The sequence below is a fragment of the Dendrobates tinctorius genome, unplaced genomic scaffold (genome assembly GCF_039654945.1).
Source record: "Dendrobates tinctorius isolate UK_male_01 unplaced genomic scaffold, ASM3965494v1 ptg000251l, whole genome shotgun sequence".
Classification (NCBI taxonomy): domain Eukaryota; kingdom Metazoa; phylum Chordata; class Amphibia; order Anura; family Dendrobatidae; genus Dendrobates; species Dendrobates tinctorius.
In genome coordinates this window covers 7,650,940-7,676,252 of record NW_027361918.1, presented here as the reverse complement: position 1 = coordinate 7,676,252, position 25,313 = coordinate 7,650,940, and the positions used below count along the sequence as shown (strand labels likewise).

The 25,313-nt window shown below is 44.5% G+C and overlaps 1 protein-coding gene across 1 annotated transcript in view; it reads right to left on the bottom strand.

The window, feature by feature from the left end:
• Positions 1 to 19,406: 19,406 nt before the first annotated feature.
• The window catches only part of LOC141065373 (uncharacterized), a 59,129-nt gene continuing 53,222 nt past the window's right edge, over positions 19,407 to 25,313 (bottom strand). Inside the window, exons 6-8 of the mRNA XM_073557826.1 lie at positions 23,315 to 23,464; positions 21,216 to 21,359; positions 19,407 to 19,685 (exon numbers count right to left, since the gene is read on the bottom strand). Coding sequence (XP_073413927.1) covers positions 19,540 to 19,685; positions 21,216 to 21,359; positions 23,315 to 23,464 — 440 coding nt within the window. The 3' untranslated portion in view covers positions 19,407 to 19,539. The remainder of the gene's footprint in view (positions 19,686 to 21,215; positions 21,360 to 23,314; positions 23,465 to 25,313) is intronic.

Sequence of the window (25,313 nt, the reverse complement as noted above, 5' to 3'; positions counted from 1 at the left end):
CATCTTGGTGAGCATAGTTGCTTTTCAAACAATAAGCGATAGTTTAATTCTAGAACAACTCATTGTATTTTGCGTTTAGTGGTGTTTTTAATCTTTATAACTTTTTTCGGTAAGACTTATGCTGTGATTTTTCTTCTTTGTCACACTTTAGCTACCTTTTTTGATTCAAAAAGTTCATTTTTGAGTTTTGGACAACGCCTTGCCTTTTTCTAAATTTTTTTAGCAATTGTCTCTTTCCCAACATTTTCGGTCCTTTCTTTTTTTTAGTTAACACATTAGTAACTTTCACCGACAAAACCAAAGTTGAGCAAATTAAGGGTATTTTTTTTTTACTAACACGAAAAACTTTTTGCGGACAATTTTTGTAGTGTTATTGCAGAAAATGTAAAAACACAAAACCAAAGTTGAGCAAATTAAGGGTATTTTTTTTTTTTACTAACACGAAAAACTTTTTGCGGACAATTTTTGTAGTGTTATTGCAGAAAATGTAAAAACACAAAACCAAAGTTGAGCAAATTAAGGGTATTTTTTTTTATTACTAACACGAAAAACTTTTTGCGGACAATTTTTGTAGTGTTATTGCAGAAAATGTAAAAACACAAGTTGCCGTAAGCGTTGGTGGTATAGTTGTGAGCATAGCTGCCTTCCAAGCAGTTGACCCGGGTTCGATTCCCGGCCAACACATTGCTTGTTTTTCTCATTTGGTGTTTCGTTATTCTCATTAAACTTTCTTCTTACAGTTTAGCAACCACCAAAATGAGAAAAAAGTAAAGAGAATATTTCTTAGCTTGTTCACCTTTCTCATCTAAACCATATAACAAAGATGGTTTTCTACTCTTTTTGTTGCTGAAAACTTAGTAGGGTTAATCTGCAATACCAAAGCTATTCTAGTTTAAGCCCTCAAATACTGAGTTGGCCAGGGATCGAACCAGGGTCAACTGCCTGGGAATCAATGCTGATGTAAGCATTGATGTCATCTTGGTGAGCATAGTTGCTTTTCAAACAATAAGCGATAGTTTAATTCTAGAACAACTCATTGTATTTTGCGTTTAGTGGTGTTTTTAATCTTTATAACTTTTTTCGGTAAGACTTATGCTGTGATTTTTCTTCTTTGTCACACTTTAGCTACCTTTTTTGATTCAAAAAGTTCATTTTTGAATTTTGGACAACGCCTTGCCTTTTTCTAAATTTTTTTAGCAATTGTCTCTTTCCCAACATTTTCGGTCCTTTCTTTTTTTTAGTTAACACATTAGTAACTTTCACCGACAAAACCAAAGTTGAGCAAATTAAGGGTATTTTTTTTTTTTACTAACACGAAAAACTTTTTGCGGACAATTTTTGTAGTGTTATTGCAGAAAATGTAAAAACACAACAAGTTGCCGTAAGCGATGGTGGTATAGTGGTGAGCATAGCTACCTTCCAAGCAGTTGACCCGGGTTCGATTCCCGGCTAACGCATTGCTTGTTTTTCACATTTGGTGTTTCGTTATTCTCATTAAACTTTCTTCTTACAGTTTAGCAACCACCAAAATGAGAAAAAAGTAAAGAGAATATTTCTTAGCTTGTTCACCTTTCTCATCTAAACCATATAACAAAGATGGTTTTCTACTCTTTTTGTTGCTGAAAACTTAGTAGGGTTAATCTGCAATACCAAAGCAATTCTAGTTTAAGCCCTCAAATACTGAGTTGGCCAGGGATCGAACCAGGGTCAACTGCCTGGGAATCAATGCTGATGTAAGCATTGATGTCATCTTGGTGAGCATAGTTGCTTTTCAAACAATAAGCGATAGTTTAATTCTAGAACAACTCATTGTATTTTGCGTTTAGTGGTGTTTTTAATCTTTATAACTTTTTTCGGTAAGACTTATGCTGTGATTTTTCTTCTTTGTCACACTTTAGCTACCTTTTTTGATTCAAAAAGTTCATTTTTGAGTTTTGGACAACGCCTTGCCTTTTTCTAAATTTTTTTAGCAATTGTCTCTTTCCCAACATTTTCGGTCCTTTCTTTTTTTTAGTTAACACATTAGTAACTTTCACCGACAAAACCAAAGTTGAGCAAATGGATTCATGCGTTGGTGGTATAGTGGTGAGCATAGCTGCTTCCCAAGCACACCAGTTATTGGCCAATCTCATGTGCCAGAGCCTCACGTGTCCCTCTAGTAAGCCGGACTCGGACCGCGGGGCATGACGGAGTCTCGTTCGTTAACGGAATTAAGCTTGCAATGTGTGCATCTGTTCTGTAGCTGGCATGGTTGAGGTTTCCCAGGTGGAATCGAATTTAACCGTAGGCTCCACTCCTGGTGGTGCCCTTCTGGACATTCCTTTAAGGTTCAGCTTTGCAACCATACTGCCCACGTAAAACAAACACTTTGCCTTCATGAACGCTGTTTGGAGGGTCATGATTCGTGGGAATAATGCCGCCCAATCAGTTAACCTGCTAGAGAGATCGTTCGTTGCTCCCAAGCATGACATCACACTCCCTAGGAAGAAAGTAATGCCACTGTGGCGACCGTACTCCTGGGGGCGACACAAGTGCACTAATGCCCAGCCACTGCTCGATGAATCTGCTGGTACATTGACCCAGACCACTACATTCCCCTTGCACGCTACACGGCCTGAATCTGACCCTGATGAAACTCAGGTTACCCTTCCCATATACAGTTCCATCTTACACGGTGACAAAGAGGAAGCTGCAGATGAAAGTGCAGGTTCGGCCCACCCGCCATCAGACACACCACCGTACTATCAGGGGCCCTGTGCCAGTGCCGTCGCCAACGAGTGGGCCCCCCCCTGCTTGCTCAGGATCACAGCACTTGCAAAGTTGAAATACTGTGCAGTGAGATGGAAGATGGGGACGACGAGGAGTCCAGACAAGTACAGGGATTCCCTAGCGAGGAGACTTATTTGATTGTTTTCAATGTTGGGACAGCAATTTTTGGGGAGCACTATACTCTGGAGAATGATAGATGGGGCCCACCATACACTGGAACATTCCAAAGGTGGACATCAGACACTGGAGCAGCATTTACAGGGCCCATTATACACTAGAGCATTAGTAATGGGGCCCATTATGTTTGGAGCATTATTTGGGCCCATAAGACAGTGGAGCTTCATCCATGGGGACCATCATATACTGTAGCATTATGTGGAGCTCATCATATACTGTTTCAAACATTATATGGGACCAATGATTCTGTATGGAGAAATAGATGGGCCTCGTCATGAGATGTAAAAAGTGAAGTATTTTTCATTGTACTATACCGCTATTTCTCTGCCGTATCGGAGCATGATGAGTTGTGGTATGTGTTAAAGGGGCGCTCTTTCGCCCAGGGCACATGAAAACCTGGAGCCAGCCCTACCCCCCCACAACTTTAGCCAAATAACCCCCATTTTTCAGTGCGTAACTTGTATTATGAAGTTAATTAAGGTTGACAAGCTTAAGTAAGAAGAATTGATGCTTTTGGCATTCAAATGGGCACTGTAGGTGTGTTTCCAGTCCTCCTCTCACTGCCGACTTTTATTCCCCATTGACTTACATTGGGTTTCGTGTTTCGGGACGACCCCGACTTTTCCCTATAATCGGACGATCTTGCTCGACCCGACTTTTGGAAAAGTCGGGTTTCACGAAACGAAACACGACCCTAAAAAACCAAAAGTCGCTCAACTCTACTTAGAATCATAGAATCATAGAATCATAGAATCGTAGAGTTGGAAGGGACCTCCTGGGCCATCTGGTCCAACCTCCTGCTCAAAGCAGGATTCGCTAAATCATCCCAGTCAGATGTCTGTCCAGCCTCTGTTTGAAGACTTCCATTGAAGGAGAACTCACCACTTCTCGTGGCAGCCTGTTCCACTCATTGACCACTCTAACTGTCAAAAAGTTTTTTCTAATATCTAATCTGTGTCTCCTCCCATTCAGTTTCATCCCATTGCTTCTAGTCTTTCCTAGTGCAAATGAGAATAAAGTTGATCCTTCTACAATGTGACAGCCCTTTAGATATTTGTAGACAGCTATTAAGTCTCCTCTCAGTCTTCTCTTTTACAAACTAAACATTCCCAAATCCTGCAACCTTTCCTCATAAGACAGGGTTTGCAGACCGGTCACCATTCTGGTCGCTCTTTTCTGAACTTGCTCCAGTTTGTTGATGTCTTTTTTAAAATGTGGTGCCCAAAACTGGACACAATATTCCAGATGAGGTCTGACCAAAGAGGAGTAGAGGGAAATAATGACTTCACGTGATCTAGACTGTATGCTTCTGTTAATACATCCTAGAATTGCATTTGTCTTTTTTGCTGCTGCATCACACTGTTGACTCATATTCAGTCTGTGATCTATTAGTATACCCAAATCTTTTTCACATGTGCTGTCACTTAGCCCTATTCCTCCCATTCTGTATATGCTTTTTTCATTTTTATTGCCCAGATGTAGTACTTTGCATTTCTCCCTGTTAAAAACCATTCTGTTAGTTGCTGCCCACTTCTCCAGTTTATTTATATCTTTTTGAATCCTCTCTCTCTTCTCTAGTATTAGCTATCCCTCCTAGCTTTGTGTCATCAGCAAATTTAATCAGTTTACCCTCAATTCCTTCATCTAAATCGTTGATAAAGATGTTGAACAATACAGGGCCCAGGACAGAGCCCTGTGGTACCCCACTTGAGACATTCTTCCAACTGGATGTGCAGCCATTTACGACCACTCTTTGGGTCCGATCACTAAGCCAGATATGAATCCACCTAACAGTTGCCTTGTCCATTCCATACTTAGTCATTTTTTCAATAAGGATTGTATGAGAGACTTTGTCAAATGCTTTGCTGAAGTCAAGATATACTATATCTACAGCATTTCCTTGATCCACCCAATCAGTGATTCCGTCATAGAAGGAAATTAAGTTAGTCTGACATGACTTATTAGTTACAAACCCATGCTGACTCTGCTTAATCACTTCATTCTTATCCAGGTACTGACATACATGTTGTTTAATAATTTGTTCAAAGATCTTTCCTGGTATAGAAGTCAGACTCACCGGCCTATAGTTGCCTGGGTCCACCTTCTTCCCCTTTTTGAAGATAGGAACAACATTTGCTCTTCTCCAGTCTTCTGGCACTTCTCCTGTTCTCCAAGAATTTTCAAAGATTATGGAGAGGGGTTCAAAAATTTCTTCTGCTATCTCCTTCAGTACTCTGGGGTGTAATTCATCTGGACCTGGAAACTTGAATTCATTTAGGTTAGCTAAGTGTTTCCTCACTATCTTTCTGTTTATAGATATCCTGGATTCTTCTATTCCCTTAATAGGAGAGTGAAGAACAGTTGATGTTACATTTCCTTTCTGAGAGAAAACAGATGCAAAATAGGAATTTAAAAGTACAGCCTTCTCAACATCCTGTCTTACCATTTCATCATTTTCATCCTGTAAAAATCCTATAGCATCTTTGACTTTTCTTTTACTTTTGACATATCCTCAAAATCCTTTATTATTGCTTTTAACATCTCTTGCAAGCCTCAATTCATTTTCAGCTTTAGATAATCTGATTTGTGTCCTGCAGGTTCTGCAGACAGCATTATATTCTTCTTTAGATATGCCTCCCTCTTTCCATTTTATGAACATTTTTTTCTTCCCTTTTAGAATGGGCTTAAGTTCTGTGTTCATCCATCCTGGTTTCCTTAAATGCTTCCTATTCTTCCCTCTTTGTCTTGCTGTATCGCACTTCCGTTGATTCCATCACTGTTACTCATCTCAATCCAATTTTTATCACAGGGAGCGATGTAAACATGGTGCTCACTGGCTATCATGATCTGTCACGTAACTTTGGAATGCAAAAGACAGAAGCCACAGGCCGTAGGCGATTCTATTTGATTGGCATGAGAGGGCCCATTTTGAAATGTGCGCCGGAATGTCACACGTTTGTGAGTAGGAAAACTGTGAAAGCTGATGATAAACCACCACTGCATGTAATTGTGAGTCGACGTCCATAAGAAATGGAAGCCACTGATCATCTGGAGCTAGAGCCCGGCCAGCAGGACAGGGCATAGCTACATCTTAACCATCATCTTTCAGTTCAATCAATTTGTAGTGGCAGTCCCAGTGAAGGATTTGACAGCACAGACTACACAGCGGAGGAGCAGGGAGAGGTAAACATTGCAAATGCTGGGGCCCTGCCCAAGCAAGGGGGGCACACTCGTGGGCGTCGGTACTGGCACTGGGCCCCTCATAGTACGGCGGTGTGTCTGACGGCGGGTGTGCACTACCACTGTCAGAGACACTTGATTGCACTATGAGGGACCCTATGCTAGTGCCCGCGCCCAAGGGTCGGCCTACCCACCTGTCCAGGGCAACGGCACTCGCACGGTTTTGTGCGCTAGGTGGTTACCCCGGCCATGGGAGGGGGGCCGCCCACTTAGGGAGGTTTACAAAGTGGCATATGTAGATGTGGGTCATTCAGCTGCTGCAAAAGGCGAAATAGGTCAAGTTCGCAGAATAGGAGGAGGACCAAAGCAAGCCATTTTTCTGGCAACCTATGTGTCATCAAGGGAAGGTGGGACAAAATCCTTGGAAACCCATGCATGGTTCATTTTAATGAAGGTTAGATCATCCACATTTTGGGTTGACAGATGGGTCCTTTTTTCTGTCAGGATTGATCCAGCTGCACTGAAGACTCTTTCCAATAGCACACTTGCAGCTGGGCAAGCGAGCTCCTGTAAGGCATATTGTGCCGATTCAGGCCAGGTGTCCAGTTTAGCGGCCCAATAGTCAAAGGGGAAAGACCTGTGCGGGAGAACATCGATATCAGAGGAAAAGTAGTTGTTAACCATAGTTGACAACTGCTGTCTCCTGTCACTTTCCATCGATGCTATATTACCAGTTGTGTGAGCAGTACTTGAAAAATCAGTCCACAACATTGTCATGAAACCCGTCTCCAACGCTACTTCTACTGTGTGTACCACGAACACCTCTGCCAAGCTGCCCCCGGCCCGTATGGCTCGTGTGAGAACCATCACCGCTGATGTGTGCTGGGAATGCCTCAACCAACCGGTTAACTAGAGTTGCTTGTTTAGTAGCCAATATTAGGTCAAGGTTCTCCTGTGGCATGATGTTTTGTAATTTGCCTTTACAGCGTGGATCCAGGATGTTGGCCAACCAGTAGTCATAATCGTTCATCATTTTGGCAATGCGGGGGTCCCTTTTTAGGATCTGCAAGGCATAATCTGACATGTGGGCCAATGTTCCCGGTGTCAATGATGCACTGCGAGTGCTGGGTGGAGGAGCACTTTCTGGCAAATCCACATCCCTCCAGTCACGCACAAACCCTGTACCAGACCTTGCCACGCCAACATTTTCACTTGCCCCACGAGATGCATCCTCCTCCCCTAAGTAATCATCCCCATCATCATCCTCCTCCTCCTCTTCTTCCTCCACCTCGTCCAGGAGAGGTCCCTGAGCAGACAATGGCTGAATGTCATCATAGAATCATAGAATCGTAGAGTTGGAAGGGACCTCCTGGGCCATCTGGTCCAACCCCCTGCTCAAAGCAGGATTCGCTAAATCATCCCAGTCAGATGTCTGTCCAGCCTCTGTTTGAAGACTTCCATTGAAGGAGAACTCACCACTTCTCGTGGCAGCCTGTTCCACTCATTGATCACTCTAACTGTCAAAAAGTTTTTTCTAATATCTAATCTGTGTTTCCTCCCATTCAGTTTCATCCCATTGCTTCTAGTCTTTCCTTGTGCAAATGAGAATAAAGTTGATCCTTCTACAATGTGACAGCCCTTTAGATATTTGTAGACAGCTATTAAGTCTCCTCTCAGTCTTCTCTTTTGCAAACTAAACATTCCCAAATCCTGCAACCTTTCCTCATAAGACAGGGTTTGCAGACCGGTCACCATTCTGGTCGCTCTTTTCTGAACTTGCTCCAGTTTGTTGATGTCTTTTTTAAAATGTGGTGCCCAAAACTGGACACAATATTCCAGATGAGGTCGGACCAAAGAGGAGTAGAGGGAAATAATGACTTCACGTGATCTAGACTGTATGCTTCTGTTAATACATCCTAGAATTGCATTTGCCTTTTTTGCTGCTGCATCACACTGTTGACTCATATTCAGTCTGTGATCTATTAGTATACCCAAGTCTTTTTCACATGTGCTGTCACTTAGCCCTATTCCTCCCATTCTATATATGCTTTTTCCATTTTTATTGCCCAGATGTAGTACTTTGCATTTCTCCCTGTTAAAAACCATTCTGTTAGTTGCTGCCCACTTCTCCAGTTTATTTAAATCTTTTTGAATCCTCTCTCTCTCTTCTCTAGTATTAGCTATCCCTCCTAGCTTTGTGTCATCAGCAAATTTAATCAGTTTACCCTCAATTCCTTCATCTAAATCGTTGATAAAGATGTTGAACAATACAGGGCCCAGGACAGAGCCCTGTGGTACCCCACTTGAGACATTCTTCCAACTGGATGTGCAGCCATTTACGACCACTCTTTGGGTCCGATCACTAAGCCAGTTATGAATCCACCTAACAGTTGCCTTGTCCATTCCATACTTAATCATTTTTTCAATAAGGATTGTATGAGAGACTTTGTCAAATGCTTTGCTGAAGTCAAGATATACTATATCTACAGCATTTCCTTGATCTACCCAATCAGTGATACCGTCATAGAAGGAAATTAAGTTAGTCTGACATGACTTATTAGTTACAAACCCATGCTGACTCTGTTTAATCACTTCATTCTTATCCAGGTATTGACATACATGTTGTTTAATAATTTGTTCAAAGATCTTTCCTGGTATAGAAGTCAGACTCACCGGCCTATAGTTGCCTGGGTCCACCTTCTTCCCCTTTTTGAAGATAGGAACAACATTTGCTCTTCTCCAGTCTTCTGGCACTTCTCCTGTTCTCCAAGAATTTTCAAAGATTATAGAGAGGGGTTCAAAAATTTCTTCTGCTATCTCCTTCAGTACTCTGGGGTGTAATTCATCTGGACCTGGAGACTTGAATTCATTTAGGTTAGCTAAGTGTTTCCTCACTATCTTTCTGTTTATAGATATCCTGGATTCTTCTATTCCCTTAATAGGACAGTGAATAACAGTTGATGTTACATTTCCTTTCTGAGAGAAAACAGATGCAAAATAGGAATTTAAAAGTTCAGCCTTCTCAACATCCTGTCTTACCATTTCATCATTTTCATCCTGTAAAAATCCTATAGCATCTTTGACTTTTCTTTTACTTTTGACATATCCCCAAAATCCTTTATTATTGCTTTTGACATCTCTTGCAAGCCTCAATTCATTGTCAGCTTTAGATAATCTGATTTGTGTCCTGCAGGTTCTGCAGACAGCATTATATTCTTCTTTAGATATGCCTCCCTCTTTCCATTTTATAAACATTTTTTTCTTCCTTTTTAGCATGTGCTTAAGTTCTGTGTTCATCCATCCTGGTTTCCTTAACTGCTTCCTATTCTTCCCTCTTTTCGGAATTAACAACTGTGCTTTGAGAATTTCATTTTTCAAGATTTCCCATCCTTCCTGGACATTTTTGTCTTTAAGGATATCCAGCCATTGGATCCCTCCAATTCTCTTTCTGAATCCCTTAAAATCTGCCTTTCTGAAATCTAACCTTGACGTCTGAGTCTTCACAGGTCTTCCGCCTCTAGTTATCCAAAATTCTAAAATAGCATGGTCGCTACCTCCTAGGGTCCCAGCCACTTTTACCTCCTCAACCATTTCCTCCCTGTTTATAAGGATTAGATCCAAGGTAGCAGTTCCCCTTGTTTTCTCCCTTACCTTTTGGAAGATAAAGTTGTCAGCAAGAGAGGATAAGAATTTCCTTGACCTGTTAGTTTTGCCTGAGAGAGATTCCCAACAAATGTCTGGATAGTTGAAATCTCCCATGATAACTATGTCATATTTTTTGGAGAACTTGGCCATTTGATGCATAAAGAGTTCATCCATAGCTTCAGCTTGCACAGGCGGCCTGTAGTAAATGCCTACAATGGTGTCCTTTCCGTTGTTCTGTCCTTGTATTCTTACCCAAACAGTTTCCACAGAACTCCCAGTCTCTGAAGCTTCAATCTCTGTGCAGATATACGCGTTTCTAACATACAATGCGACACCCCCTCCTCGTTTATCAAGTCTGTTTCTTGCAAATAAGTTGTATCCTTCTAGTCTTGTATTCCAATCATGTGTATTGTCCCACCAAGTTTCAGTGATTCCAATGACATCATATTTCTTTTCCTGTGTTAGTAGTTCCAATTCTCCTTGTTTGTTGCCCATGCTTTGTGCATTAGTATAGAAACATTTTAGTTTGTGATTGGTTTCTCTTTCTCCAAAATTTGTATTAATTAGATTCTTTCGTCTTTGTTCTTCCTTTCCACTTCTAATAGCAGAGTTCTCAATAGCATTTGTCAGGTGTATGGCTTTTTCTGGTCTTTTGCTTCCCTTCCCATGTTGTTCTAGTTTAAAGCTCTCCTTACAAGTGTAGCAAGGCGACTTCCAAATACATGCTTACCAGTCTTCGTAAGGTGCACCCCATCTCTAGCAAGTAGTCCATCGTATAAGTAGTTCACTCCGTGATCCAGAAATCCAAATCGTTGCTGACGGCACCATCGACGTAGCCAGTTGTTCACCTGCAGAATCTTATTCCACCTCCTTGTTCCATGGCCATCCACTGGGAGGATGGAAGAGAAGACCACCTGCGCTCCCAGTTCTTTCACTTTCTTGCCTAAGTCTTCAAAGTCTCTGCAGATGGTTTCCAGGTCGTTTCTTGCAGTGTCATTTGTCCCCACATGTAGTAGCAGGAATGGGTAGTCATCTGTAGGTCTGAAGAGTCCTGATATCCGGTCAGACACATCTTTAATTTTTGCACCTGGAAGACAACACATTTCTCTTGAAGTTATATCCGGTCTGCAGATAGCGGCCTCAGTTCCTCTCAACAGGGAATCCCCCATGACCACCACTCTCCGTTTCTTCTTCACAACATTTTTCTTTCTCCATCCAGGAGGACTCTGAAGGCGTACAAGGTTGCTGCTTGTTAGCAAAGTCTTATCCTGATGTATTTCTTCATTGTTTTCCTGCGTGAGAGCCTGGTACTGGTTTCTAAGCAGTATGGGTGCTGACTGCCTCCTGATCCTCCTGCTTCTCTGGGTCACATGTCTCCATTTCTCTGTTTCTTCAGGTGCACTTCGAATTTCTTCTCTTTCTGTAACATGAAGAGATAATTCTGCTCTGTCCAAGAACTCTTCACCTTCCTTAATGATCTTCAACGTAGCTAACCTCTCTTCGAGATTTTGCAACTTTTCCTCCAACAGGGACACAAGCTTGCATTTGTGGCATGTGAAGTTTGGCTTTTCCACTGGTAAGTCTGTGAACATGTAGCAAGAAATGCAGCTCACCAAATGGCTCCTGGCCTCTTCCATCTTGAGATTTCTTAAAAACGATGAAAGATGAGCCAAAACCCAGTGATCGTTGAGCTCGCGGAGACTCTTCACTTATCCCAGAAGGCACTGGGAATATGCAAATGATCTCCTCAAGACTCTTCCCCTGGTTTTCCGATTTCCTCTTTTCAGCTGCAACGGCCAAAACCCAGTGATCGTTGAGCTCGCGGAGACTCTTCACTTATCCCAGAAGGCACTGGGAATATGCAAATGATCTCCTCAAGACTCTTCCCCTGGTTTTCCGATTTCCTCTTTTCAGCTGCAACGGCCAAAACCCAGTGATCGTTGAGCTCGCGGAGACTCTTCACTTATCCCAGAAGGCACTGGGAATATGCAAATGATCTCCTCAAGACTCTTCCCCTGGTTTTCCGATTTCCTCTTTTCAGCTGCAACGGCCAAAACCCAGTGATCGTTGAGCTCGCGGAGACTCTTCACTTATCCCAGAAGGCACTGGGAATATGCAAATGATCTCCTCAAGACTCTTCCCCTGGTTTTCCGATTTCCTCTTTTCAGCTGCAACGGCCAAAACCCAGTGATCGTTGAGCTCGCGGAGACTCTTCACTTATCCCAGAAGGCACTGGGAATATGCAAATGATCTCCTCAAGACTCTTCCCCTGGTTTTCCGATTTCCTCTTTTCAGCTGCAACGGCCAAAACCCAGTGATCGTTGAGCTTGCGGAGACTCTTCACTTATCCCAGAAGGCACTGGGAATATGCAAATGATCTCCTCAAGACTCTTCCCCTGGTTTTCCGATTTCCTCTTTTCAGCTGCAACGGCCAAAACCCAGTGATCGTTGAGCTCGCGGAGACTCTTCACTTATCCCAGAAGGCACTGGGAATATGCAAATGATCTCCTCAAGACTCTTCCCCTGGTTTTCCGATTTCCTCTTTTCAGCTGCAACGGCCAAAACCCAGTGATCGTTGAGCTCGCGGAGACTCTTCACTTATCCCAGAAGGCACTGGGAATATGCAAATGATCTCCTCAAGACTCTTCCCCTGGTTTTCCGATTTCCTCTTTTCAGCTGCAACGGCCAAAACCCAGTGATCGTTGAGCTCGCGGAGACTCTTCACTTATCCCAGAAGGCACTGGGAATATGCAAATGATCTCCTCAAGACTCTTCCCCTGGTTTTCCGATTTCCTCTTTTCAGCTGCAACGGCCAAAACCCAGTGATCGTTGATCTAGCGGAGACTCTTCACTTATCCCAGAAGGCACTGGGAATATGCAAATGATCTCCTCAAGACTCTTCCCCTGGTTTTCCGATTTCCTCTTTTCAGCTGCAACGGCCAAAACCCAGTGATCGTTGAGCTTGCGGAGACTCTTCACTTATCCCAGAAGGCACTGGGAATATGCAAATGATCTCCTCAAGACTCTTCCCATGGTTTTCCGATTTCCTCTTTTCAGCTGCAACGGCCAAAACCCAGTGATCGTTGAGCTCGCGGAGACTCTTCACTTATCCCAGAAGGCACTGGGAATATGCAAATGATCTCCTCAAGACTCTTCCCCTGGTTTTCCGATTTCCTCTTTTCAGCTGCAACGGCCAAAACCCAGTGATCGTTGAGCTCGCGGAGACTCTTCACTTATCCCAGAAGGCACTGGGAATATGCAAATGATCTCCTCAAGACTCTTCCCCTGGTTTTCCGATTTCCTCTTTTCAGCTGCAACGGCCAAAACCCAGTGATCGTTGAGCTCGCGGAGACTCTTCACTTCTCCCAGAAGGCACTGGGAATATGCAAATGATCTCCTCAAGACTCTTCCCCTGGTTTTCCGATTTCCTCTTTTCAGCTGCAACGGCCAAAACCCAGTGATCGTTGAGCTCGCGAAGACTCTTCACTTATCCCAGAAGGCACTGGGAATATGCAAATGATCTCCTCAAGACTCTTCCCCTGGTTTTCCGATTTCCTCTTTTCAGCTGCAACGGCCAAAACCCAGTGATCGTTGAGCTCGCGGAGACTCTTCACTTCTCCCAGAAGGCACTGGGAATATGCAAATGATCTCCTCAAGACTCTTCCCCTGGTTTTCCGATTTCCTCTTTTCAGCTGCAACGGCCAAAACCCAGTGATCGTTGAGCTCGCGAAGACTCTTCACTTATCCCAGAAGGCACTGGGAATATGCAAATGATCTCCTCAAGACTCTTCCCCTGGTTTTCCGATTTCCTCTTTTCAGCTGCAACGGCCAAAACCCAGTGATCGTTGAGCTCGCGGAGACTCTTCACTTATCCCAGAAGGCACTGGGAATATGCAAATGATCTCCTCAAGACTCTTCCCCTGGTTTCCCTCCACCTCTTCCTCCTCGTCAACATTGGCTGCAGACGCCTGCTCCTTAAGGTGCGTCAAAGTTTGCATGAGCAGATGCATAAGTGGGATGCACATGCTTAGGATGGCGTCATCTGCGCTTACCAGCCGTGTGCATTCCTCAAAACACTGAAGGACTTTACAGAGGTCTTTCAGCTTCGACCACTGCACACCTGTCAACTCCATGTCTGCTCTCAAAGTGCCTGGCCGTGTATCCTCCCACAAATGCATTATGGCCTGCCTCTGCTCGCACAGCCGCTCAACCATGTGCAGGGTGGAGTTCCACCTTGTTGCAATGTCGATAATGAGGCGGTGGTTGGGAAGGTGGAGCAATCGCTGCAGCTTCTGCATACGAATGGAGTGTACAGGCGACCGGTGGATGTGCGCGCACAGTCTTCGGACCTTCTGGAGCAGGGCTGTTAACTCCGGATAATTATTGAGGGAGCACTGCACCACGAGGTTCAAGGTGTGAGCCAAGCAAGGTATGTGGCTGAGTTTTGAAAGGGCTATGGCTGCCACAAAATTACGGCCGTTATCACTAACTACCTTGCCTGCCTCAAGATGTACACTGCCCAGCCATGACTCAGTTTGTCGCTGAAAGTACTCGGCCAGCACCTCGGCGGTGTGTCTGTCGCCCAAACACATCATTTGCAACACAGCCTGCTGACGCTTTCCACTAGCCTGCTCGATAGGGGGACGCCTGGTGTGCAACAGTGGCAGCTGCAGATGGAGTGCTCGTACAACTGAGCTCTGTGGCTGAGCTTTCGCTTCTGGAGGAGGAAGAGGAGGAGGGTCGAACGCCTACAGCCAACTTTTTCCTATACCGTGGGCTAGGCAGCACTGTCCCACCACCGCTGTCCCCTGTGGACCCTGCATCCACCACATTAACCCAGTGCGCAGTGATGGACACGTAACGGCCCTGGCCATGCCGACTGGACCATGCATCAGTTGTGAGGTGCACCTTTCCACTCACTGACTGCTTGAGTGCATGGACAATGCGGTCTTTCACATGATGGTGGAGGGCTGGGATGGCTTTGCGAGAGAAGAAGTGGCGACTGGGTAGGTCATAGCGTGGTACTGCATAGGCCATGAGTTCACGGAAACCTGCGCTTTCCACCAACCGATAGGACATCATCTCTAACGAAATTAGTTTGGCAATGTGGGTGTTCAAACCCAGTGTACGCGGATGAGAGACTGAGTACTTTCTTGACCTACTCATAGTGTCTGGGAGGGTGAGCTGGACTTGAGAGCTGCATATGGTGGAAGTAGTGGTGGACAGGGCGGACTGAGAGAGGGTTGATGATGGTGATGGAGTTGGTGTTCTTTCTGATGGCCTAGATTCAGTCTTTTGTTGATATAACAGTGGGATTCCCTGACTGCTGTGGCCTTGCAACGACATCTCAACATTTGCTGCTGTGCATACCGGTGGGCTTACAGTGGGGGAAACAATGTAGCGTTGCTGACTACCTTCTTTGTGATCAGTTGCACATGTGGTACTTGAGGTTCGGTGTTGTGTCCACGCTTGCAAGTGCATGCTGGTTAAATGTCTAAGCATGCAACTGGTATTCAAATTTTTCAGATTTTTCCCTCGGCTAAAGGTCTTTGCGCACTTCTTACAAATAATCTTGGCCTGATCATGAGGATTTTGTTCAAAAAAGTGCCACACTGCAGTCTTCCTACTTTGGAAGACATTTTGCAGCCTAGCACGCTGTGATATTTTGACCCTCTGGACAAGCTGTCCAGAAACTCTTTTGATTTTTGGAACCTGTCTTTGGAGTGCTCCGGGCCTGCCAGATAACAGCTGTTGCGATGTCGATGTCTGCTGTGGATGCTCCTCTTCCTCATCTGAGCTATTGGAAGCAGCACCCTCTTCCCCCAATGGATGCCAATCTGGGTCAACAACTGGGTCATCCATCACCTCCTCTTCAATGTCATGTGCACCTTCCTCTGTGTCACCGTGTATGGTGGTATAGTGTGCGGGAAGGGACACCTGAGTCACATCAGGGTCAGAATCTGGCTCTGTACACTGCGAGGACAATGTAGTGCTCTGAGTGAATGTACCAGCAGAATCATCTATCAGTGGCTGTGCATCAGTGCACTCCATGTCAGATTCATCTTGGCCTGGGAAAATCACCATTTCACTTGATAATCCAGGCATGGTATGTGAAAACAGCTCCATGGAGTAATCAGTAGTATGGCCTGCGTCATCCTTCAATCTTGGTTGGGGTGAAGGACACAAGGAAAGGTGTGGTTCATGAACATGAGCCTCCAATGACGACTCAGTGCTTTTATTTTTTACAACTTCAGAAGAGGAGGCGATAGAGCTGGAGGCTGAGTCAGCAATGTAAGACAAAACTTTTTCCTGAAGCTCTGGCTTTAAAAGCGGTTTGCCAACTCCTAGAAAACTAAGTCTTCGAGGCCTTGTGGAGCCAGACGATGACGCAGGCTCAACACCTCCTGCATTCGGTCCTATTTTGCATATGCCACTACCATCAGATCCACCACCAACACCATCATTACCAGCTGCCAACCCCCGCCCAATTCCACGGCCTCTTCCACCAGCCTTCCTCATTTTTGGTAGAAATGTAGACAAAATCCAGCAAACTATATAGTAATGAAAAACAAGGTACAAGGTGTCTATAGGATAGGGGAGATTTTGAATTTCTGCACACACTTGTGGACACTGGACACTTTTGGATTGTGTGAGGCCCACTGAATATCACTGCGCTATGTCACAGGCTCGATGTCGCAGGTGTGAAAAATGTCACTAGAGGATAACGGAGTTTTTGAATTTCTGCACACACTTCTGGACACTGGACACTTTTGGATTGTGTGAGGCCCACTGAATATCACAGCACTATGTCACAGGCTCGATGTCACAGGTGTGAAAAATGTCACTAGAGGATAACGGAGATTTTGAATTTCTGCACACACTTGTGGACACTGGACACTTTTGGATTGTGTGAGGCCCACTGAATATCACAGCACTATGTCACAGGCAGAAATTGGCTAGTGTATGATAAACTACAAGATGTATATAGAATTGGGCAGAATAGGAATCTCCCTAGAGTGTAGGTATGTAAGAACGGAACATGTCCTCGACTTATTCTTACAGAGTGACACACAGATAGCTTCACTGTGGCCGTTATAACAGCCGTTACACGGTACTGAGAGAGGAGCGTGCACATACACGGCTGTCCGGTGTACGTAAAAGTGTCAAGCTCCGTGTTTTTTAAGTATACGGACTGACACACGCTATCTCTCTATAGTTTTGAATGTGATCAAACAGCAAATATATTTAACTGTTTGAAAACTAGACAAAATTAGAAGGTGCAAGTCTGTAAGAATGGAACATGTCCTCGACTTATTCTTACAGCGTGACACACAGATAGCTTCACTGTGGCTGTGATAACAGCCGTTACATGGTACTGTGTGAGGAGTGTGCACCGCTGTATGGTGTGAAAAAATGCACGCTCAGTACCTCACCAGGACAAAAAAAAAAAATTGGGATTGCTTTTAAAAAAGCAGTTTGCAGAGCAGTGGGTAAACAGCAATGCAGCTGTCAGGAAGCCTTAGAAGGCAGCCTAACAACCAACATCGCTGATCCAGCAAAATATAGCCTCCACTTGCACTGCACACACAGTGACTGGTGTGTTGTACAGGCTAAATCGCTAGCAGCAGAAGCAGTTTTTGGTGTCTTCTTCCCTGCCTAACGCTCTCCCTACAGAATCAGCAGCAGCAGCTCTCCCTATTCTGAGATCAGCATGAGTAACATGGCGGTCGGCGTGCACACCCTTTTATACCCCCTGTGACGCCCACCAAAGCAAGCCAATCACTTGCATGCCCTTCTGAAAGATGGTGGTGACCCCTGCCTATGTCATCACGTTGCCCACAGTGTCCGTGGATCCTGATTGGCTGAAAAAGAGCGCAAAACAAACTTTTGAAAAGCGACTTTGGCGCTTAAGTCGCCGACCTCGTGGCTGACCTCATCCTAGGGTCGGGTTTCGTTTCATGAAACCCGACTTTGCCAAAAGTCGGGGACTTTTGAAATTTTTCGACCCGTTTCACTCAACTCTAGCAGCGAACGTATTGCTTACCGACTCTGATGCGGTTCGTGGTGGTTGCTCCCCGGTGAGGTCCGGATGATGTAGTGCTTAAAGGGCCTGTAGTCGGGTGACTGCTCCCACAAATTGGCACTGTAACTCCCCAATGTCGTTACCAAGGAGGATATCTGCAGGAAGTCATCCCATAACTCCAATCCAACACAGTTTTTCTCCACAACCATAATCCAAATGCACAGAAGCTCGCTGTATATATTTGCGGGCACCACCCGCCAAGACAATGGGAATTCCCGGATCCTGGTAAATTGCCTCGGGTCGAACCACACGGGGGTCAGCGATAGTCAAGAATGCCCCCATGCCTCTAAATCCTGACACTTTGTATCCATCAATTAAGACATCCTGCAGGTGACATTGCCGTTGCTCTGAGTAGCTAAAGGACAGAGGCTGGAGTCCGTACACTCCAAGAGGAGTATCTATGGTGTCACGGGGTCCTCCGATACCACACAATCAACAGAGCGAGGGAAGGGTGAACAATCCCAAAACCTTTATTACAGGCAAAATTAGAAGGTCCATAAACAATCCACCACACTGAGGATACAATAGTCCAGAACAAGAATGTAGTCCAGTAACAGGATAAAACGTCCAGGGAGATGAGATTCCAAAACTAGAACCAGAGGATAAAAATGGGTCCTTCTCTCTGAAGCGCAGTCTATACACGATCCTCTCCAAACAGGAACTGATTTGACCAGCTCCTGTTCTCCCCATCCCCTTCCTTGTGTCCTGGGGTATTCAAACAGGTTGGGGTGGTTTCCAGGCCTCCCAGAGGAGAACAAAGGAGCCTTGGGGATTAATGCACTACAGGGGGTCATCAAGAAATAGATACAGTCAGGCTGTAGACTTAAGGCCCCTTTACATTTAGCGATGCACCAGCAATCTGACCAGCGATCCAACCCGGTCAGGATCGCTGGTGCATCGCTAAATGATCGCTAGTGAGCTGTCACACAGAGCTGTCACACAGGAAGACCTCACAGTGATGCAGCAGCGACGCAGTGCACGATACTCACCTTTCACACACAGCGATCCTGACGCCCTCCCACCCGCCTCCACACGTCGCTCATCGGCGCCAGCAGGAAGCCCAGCAGGAAGCGCCCGACGAGGAATGGAGCCGGACATTCTCATGCGATCGGCGATGGACAGCGGGGGAGCTGGTCGGAGGTAAGTATCACACATAGCGATATCGCTAGCGATATCGCTATAACGTCACAAAATCAGTGACGTTATAGCGATATCGCTATGTGTAAAACCCCCTTTACAGCATCAAGAAAAACACTATGAAAATAAGTGAAATAGAAATATACACAAAATGATATCCACATAGCATATCATACCATCACAGTGGGAAAAGGTTGAAAAGTTCCAGGGGGCCGAATACTTTCGCAAGGCACTGTATATCCATACTAGGCCATTTATAAAGCAGAAAAATGGTAGCTGGCAGACGCTAATTTGCAAATTTCGTTATATGTAAAAAAAAAAAGAAAAAAAGTTATTCTGGTGAATGTGATTTTTTTGGTTCCTAGACCTCCTCTGCATGATCTTTTCAGGGTCAGTTATGACAGTGCACAAAGAGTTATATAACACAGATTTATTGCAGATTTATTACGTCACCCGGCTCTGCAGGGACGTTCTTGTCTTTATTTTTGAGGTAAATGCATTTATATATAGTCTGTTCCCACATCCCAGTTCTGCAGGGGACGAGGACTTTACACATCCGTACAAGCTATTCTGCAGCCGACATCGCAGCACTTCTGTCCGGGGCCACATTTACTGTCGTCAGCACATTCAGCTGGAGGGTAAGGTCCACATTTGACAAAGGTGGCCACCACTGGGCATTCCTTCTCCCGGATATCTGCAATGAAAGGAAGACAGATGAGAGCAGAAGTCCACGTACAAAATATGGACTCAACTGAGCAGACACTGAAAATTAGAAAAAGTTATCTACTACTCACAGAATAGATAATAACTGTGAGACCTCTGGTAATAAGGCGCTTTTATCCCCATCACAATGGAGCATGAGTGCGCACGCTCGTCTATTTCTCCATTGTAATTTCTCTGGCAGCCCCTTAGGGAATGAATGGAGTGTGAGATAAGCATGACCACTGATGTGCCACTCTAATGGTGGAAATAATAACGCCCCCTTCTGGTGATCGGTGCAGGTCAGACTCCATCAATCTATAAGATATCACATATCCTGTGGGAAGGTGTTGTTGTTGGTGGTGCTGTGTTAATCAACATCTTTATCAACCATTTAGATGAAGGAATTGAGGGTAAACTGATTACATTTGCTGATGACACAAAGCTAGGAGGGATAGCTATTACTAGAGAAGAGAGAGAGAGGATTCAGAAGGATCTAGATAATCTGGAACAATGGGCAGAAACTAACAGAATGGGATTTAACAGCGAGAAGTGTAAGATTCTGCATCTGGGCAAGAAAAACAAATATTACATCTGAACTATTAAAAATTACATTATAGGCTTAACTGGATTTACAAATATCTTTTTTCAGCCTTGCTAAACATTTTATTATGCTACTATCTACAGAACAAGGAAAAAAACTAAGCAACAGCACGTGTGAAAAAGACTTGTGTATTCTAATAGATCACAGACTGCACATGAGTCAATAGTGTGATGCAGCAGCAAAAAAGGCAAACACAGTTCTAGGCTGTATAAAGAGAAGCATACAGTCTAGATCACGTGAAGTCATTATCCCCCTCTACTCCTCTTTGGTCAGACCTCATCTGGAATATTGTGTCCAGGTTTGGGCACCACATTTTAAAAAAGACATCAACAAACTGGAGCAAGTTCAGAAAGAGCGACCAGGATAGTGAGAGGACTGCAAAGTATGTTCTATAAGGAACGGTTAAAGGATCTGGGAATGTTTAGCTTGCAAAAGAGAAGACTGAGAGGAGACTTAATAGCTGTCTCCAAATATCTCAAGGGCTGTCACATTGTAGAAGGATCAACTTTATTCTCATTTGCACAAGGAAAGACTAGAAGCAATGGGATGAAACTGAATGGGAGGAGACACAGATTAGATATTAGAAAAAACTTTTTGATAGTGAGGGTGATCAATGAGTGGAACAGGTGGCCATGAGAGGAGGTGAGTTCTCCTTCAATGGAAGTCTTCACACAGAGGCTGGACAGACATCTGTCTGAGATGGTTTAGTGACTCCTGCTTTGAGCAGGGGGTTGGACATGAGGACCCCGGAGGTCCCTTCCCACTCTAATATTCTTTGATTTTATGATTCTACGGTGATAAAGGAGCTGCCTGGATGGAAAAAGTCAATCCTCAGACACGCCAGTTTTTGAGATTCACAAATCAGAACATTGTTACAGACTTTGTGCAGATTTACACACGTATGAACTCATTTCCACTTACTAGGATCGGGGTCTGTGCACTGTTGGCGACACACTGGGGTGCAGCACTTCTGCTGTCCAAGGCAGTCTCTGTCAGAGTTACATAGAGGTTTGGGAAGAGGAGTCTTGCACCGAGTGATCGGAATGGGGCAGGATCCAGGTTTTTCTGTAATAGTATAACATTAACGTAAGTCACATCTGATATTCCATAGTTTTATACTCAGGTAGTGTTACTATATGGTGGCGAACCAGGGCTGTTCTTCATCAGACGATCACTACAAACAAATGTTGTTACTCCCTCCTGCTGCTGGGTCTGGCCAGCACGTCTCGCAACCTAAAGCAGAAGGAGTGGGGCTAGCATCATTTTCATTAATTTCATCCCGCTTTTAGCTTTACTTCATATCTAAGAGGCCTCATAGACGAACGAGCCTACAGTATGGCCCAGAGTGCACCCTGGAACCGCTTCTCCTATTGGTGACATTGCACTGTTAATGGTCTTTCTTGGACTTTAGGACACATGGGGTGGTCAGTTGCGTCCAGAGGGGTTATCCAGGCTCTCCTCCGATCCATAGACCAAAGGTGAAATGTCTATAGATAAGGGTGCAGTAGAGACGAACAAATGCATTGATCTAAAATGGAATACTAGTGGAATTTTACAAATAACCGTATTGGCCAAAATGCATAATTTTTGTAATTTGATGTGCCGTGATGCCTCTGGCCTCCTTTTTTCTGAACCATAAAAGACTATTAAAATATTAAAAAGAAAAATAACTATACTCACCGCTCACTTATCCAACTCATCTGTTCCTTGTAGCCACTCATCCTGTCCTCGTCACATCTTCAGATTGCCATCTGTCATGTTGAAATCCCTGTGCCTCTCACACTAGACTGGAACCTCCGAGTATGATAGGCTGGAAGGGTTCTGTGCAGGTGTGAAAGATCACAGCGTCAAGGTGTCCCAACATTATGATGTCTCGACATGTGCTGTGACTTTTGTAGGCACATGTGGAGAACCCTACTAGGCCTATCCAACCTAGAAGCTCCAGCTGATCATTAGAGACCCGGAGATTTCAGCATAACTGGCGGCAATCTGAAGACGTGATGAGGACCGGAAGAGTGACAGTAAGGAGCGGAGGATCTGGAGAGAAGAGTGGTGAGGTCAAGATCAAGAGAGACTCCAGGATCACAAAAAAGACATTAAATTTGTGACTGGGAATCAATTTTTCCAGTAAAATCTGCACAAAGGCATGAATTTGATTTTTGTCTGATCCGCTCATCTCTTGGCCACAGGAATCAGACTCCCATATATTCTTGCATAACACAGTGGATCTGGTACTTTACAGACCATCATGGACCCCACTAGACATTTGTGGGTAGAATTTCCATTTAATCAGATCAAACAATACAAATATATAAAATATAAAGTGATAACATGGACCGGACCGGGTTTTGCCCCTGGATGTTTGATATAATCTATAAATTATAATTTTAGAGTAGTAAATCGAGATGAATAAAATTCAGGTAAAATTTTACAAATGTCCACATTTGTGATGTTCTTCCTAAAAGTCCAGCAGAAAAGCCACCTTTTCCAGTTTGTATTGGGCAGACAACGGGGGGTGAAAACAGCAGTATTCTCACCTCACTGCTCTCCAGTACCGCCACCACATATCCCCTCCTGATCTTCGACTGGCTCCGTCTGACTCCAGCCTCTACTATTCTTCCTGGCAGGCCACATCCTCTTTTACACCTTCCTTCACTCTCCACCATCCAGACTCAGCAGGCTTCTGGAGACTCATGTCATAATGTCTTGACTGCCACTCATTCAGCACAAAGTGAAGGGAGACATGGAAGAGGACGTTGCTTGCTATGAAGACTGAAAGGGATCGGAGTATGAGGGAGTCAACGGAACGGACAGTTGTGAATCTACAATGGCGGGAAAGGTGACTGCTTATTTTTTAGCCAGTCCTTTTATTATGCTCTTAGGTCTGGAGAGACCCCACAACATAATCAGGCACATTCATGTCACATTATACAATTTCCCTGACATTTAATAAAAACTGGTGATTTCAAATTAATCATTAATTATGACGTAAGTGTGAATCTGGAGAAGGTCATATTTACCGTTCTTCACCGCTGTGCACTGCAGGATGTTTCCATGGGATAGACAGCACTTCTGCTCCGGCAGGCAGTCAGAGTCTCGGCTGCACAGGGTCTTATTGAGGTGGGAACAGGACAAGTCCTGGAGACCGTTGGGGCAAACGCCCGGGTGTTCTGCAGATATAAAAAGTACAAGACGTGTTACCCATAGCTCCATGATGCACAAGGATGGGCCTTTTGTGGATTGAGTTGACTTTTCCTTGGTAGCATGTTGGGTACCTCTTCAGCCATGACAGTTAGGGAGATGGGCTGAAAGAAAGAGCCACATCCCTCTATCTAAACCTTTAAATAGACATCTAAGGGGTTAAACTGCATAGATGGCCAAGAACACAAATCCCTTCAGTAGGAACCATCTGTGTGCACCAGCCGACCTCAGCCTCTGATTGTGGTGTAAGGAGGTGGTCAACAAGACACGTATCCATCATGGAGCACCAAATAGCAAACCTTCAAGACAGATGTATACACCATGGAGTCATGTAGGGTCAACCGCTTCCTGACCTTGAGCTTAATAGTATGTACTGAGTAGGGTCAACCAGATCAGATTGCTGCTGATTAACCATTTAAGTGCTGTGGCAAATCTCTGATGGTGGCACCTTTCCATCTGCTTGGTTTCCTTCAACCTCCACCCTCATCTCCTTTTATTTACAGCTCTGACTTCATAGAGCCAGAAAAGGCCTGAAATCGGTGGAAAAGAAGCAGGTGGGAAGGTGTTTTTAAATGTTCGACCGTCATGATGAACTGGAGTGCCTTTACTTGGTTTGATCAGTCATTCTGTGCAAACGGTCTCTCATGTGATTGCAAGTTGACAATGGGTTGTCATCAACAATCTGGCTGAAACAGAACATTATTGTATTATATAATAATAATAATAATAATAATAATAATACATTTTATTTCTATAGCGCCGACATATTCCGCAGCACTTTACATTTCAGAGGGGACTTGTACAGACAATAGACATTACAGCGTAACAATAATCACATAGATCATAACAAATACCAAGAGGAGTGAGGGCCCTGCTCGCAAGCTTACAGTCTATGAGGAAAGAGGTAGACACGAAAGGTGGGTGGTAACAGTTGCCCTGATTGTATGGACCAGCCATAATGTTAAGTGTGTAACAGTACAGACGCAGAGGGCTAATGGATGTATAAAGCATGTGGGAACATGATGCGGGGTATTTGGTTATGGTAAAACTTTTGGCTGTGCCACACAGGGATAGATTAGGTTAATGTGTTGAGGCGATTGGCCAGTCTGAATAAATGCGTTTTCAGGGCACACTTAAAATTGTGGGGATTGGGGACTAATCATATTGACCTGGGAAGTGCATTCCAAAGAATTGGTGCAGCACATGTAAAGTCTTGGAGACGGGAGTGGGAGGATCTGATTATTGAGGATGCTAACCTCAGGTCATCAGCAGAACGGAGGGCGCGGGTAGGGTGGTATACTGAAACAAGGGAGGAGATGTAGGGTGGTGCTGAGCCATGGAGGGCTTTGTGGGTGAGGGTAATAAGTTTGCACTGGATTCTGGAGTGGATGGGTAGCCAGTGTAATGACTGGCACAAGGTAGAGGCATCGGTGTAACGATTGGCGAGGAATATGATCCTGGCTGCAGCATTCAGGACGGATTGGAGGGGGGAGAGTTTGGTAAGAGGGAGACCGATTAGAAGAGAGTTACAATAGTCCAGACGAGAATGAATAAGAGAAACAGTAAGAGTTTTTGCAGAGTCAAAAGTAAGAAAAGGTCGGATTCTAGAAATGTTTTTGAGGTGCAGATAACAAGAGCGAGCCAGTGATCGGATGTGGGGGGCAAAGGAAAGCTCGGAGTCAAGTATGACCCCAAGACAGCGGGAATGTTGCTGGGGAGTAATAGTAGAACCACACACAGAAATGGCAATGTCGGGTATAGGTACATTAGTAGCGGGAGGAAACACAAGGAGTTCAGACTTTGCCTGAACAATGTGTA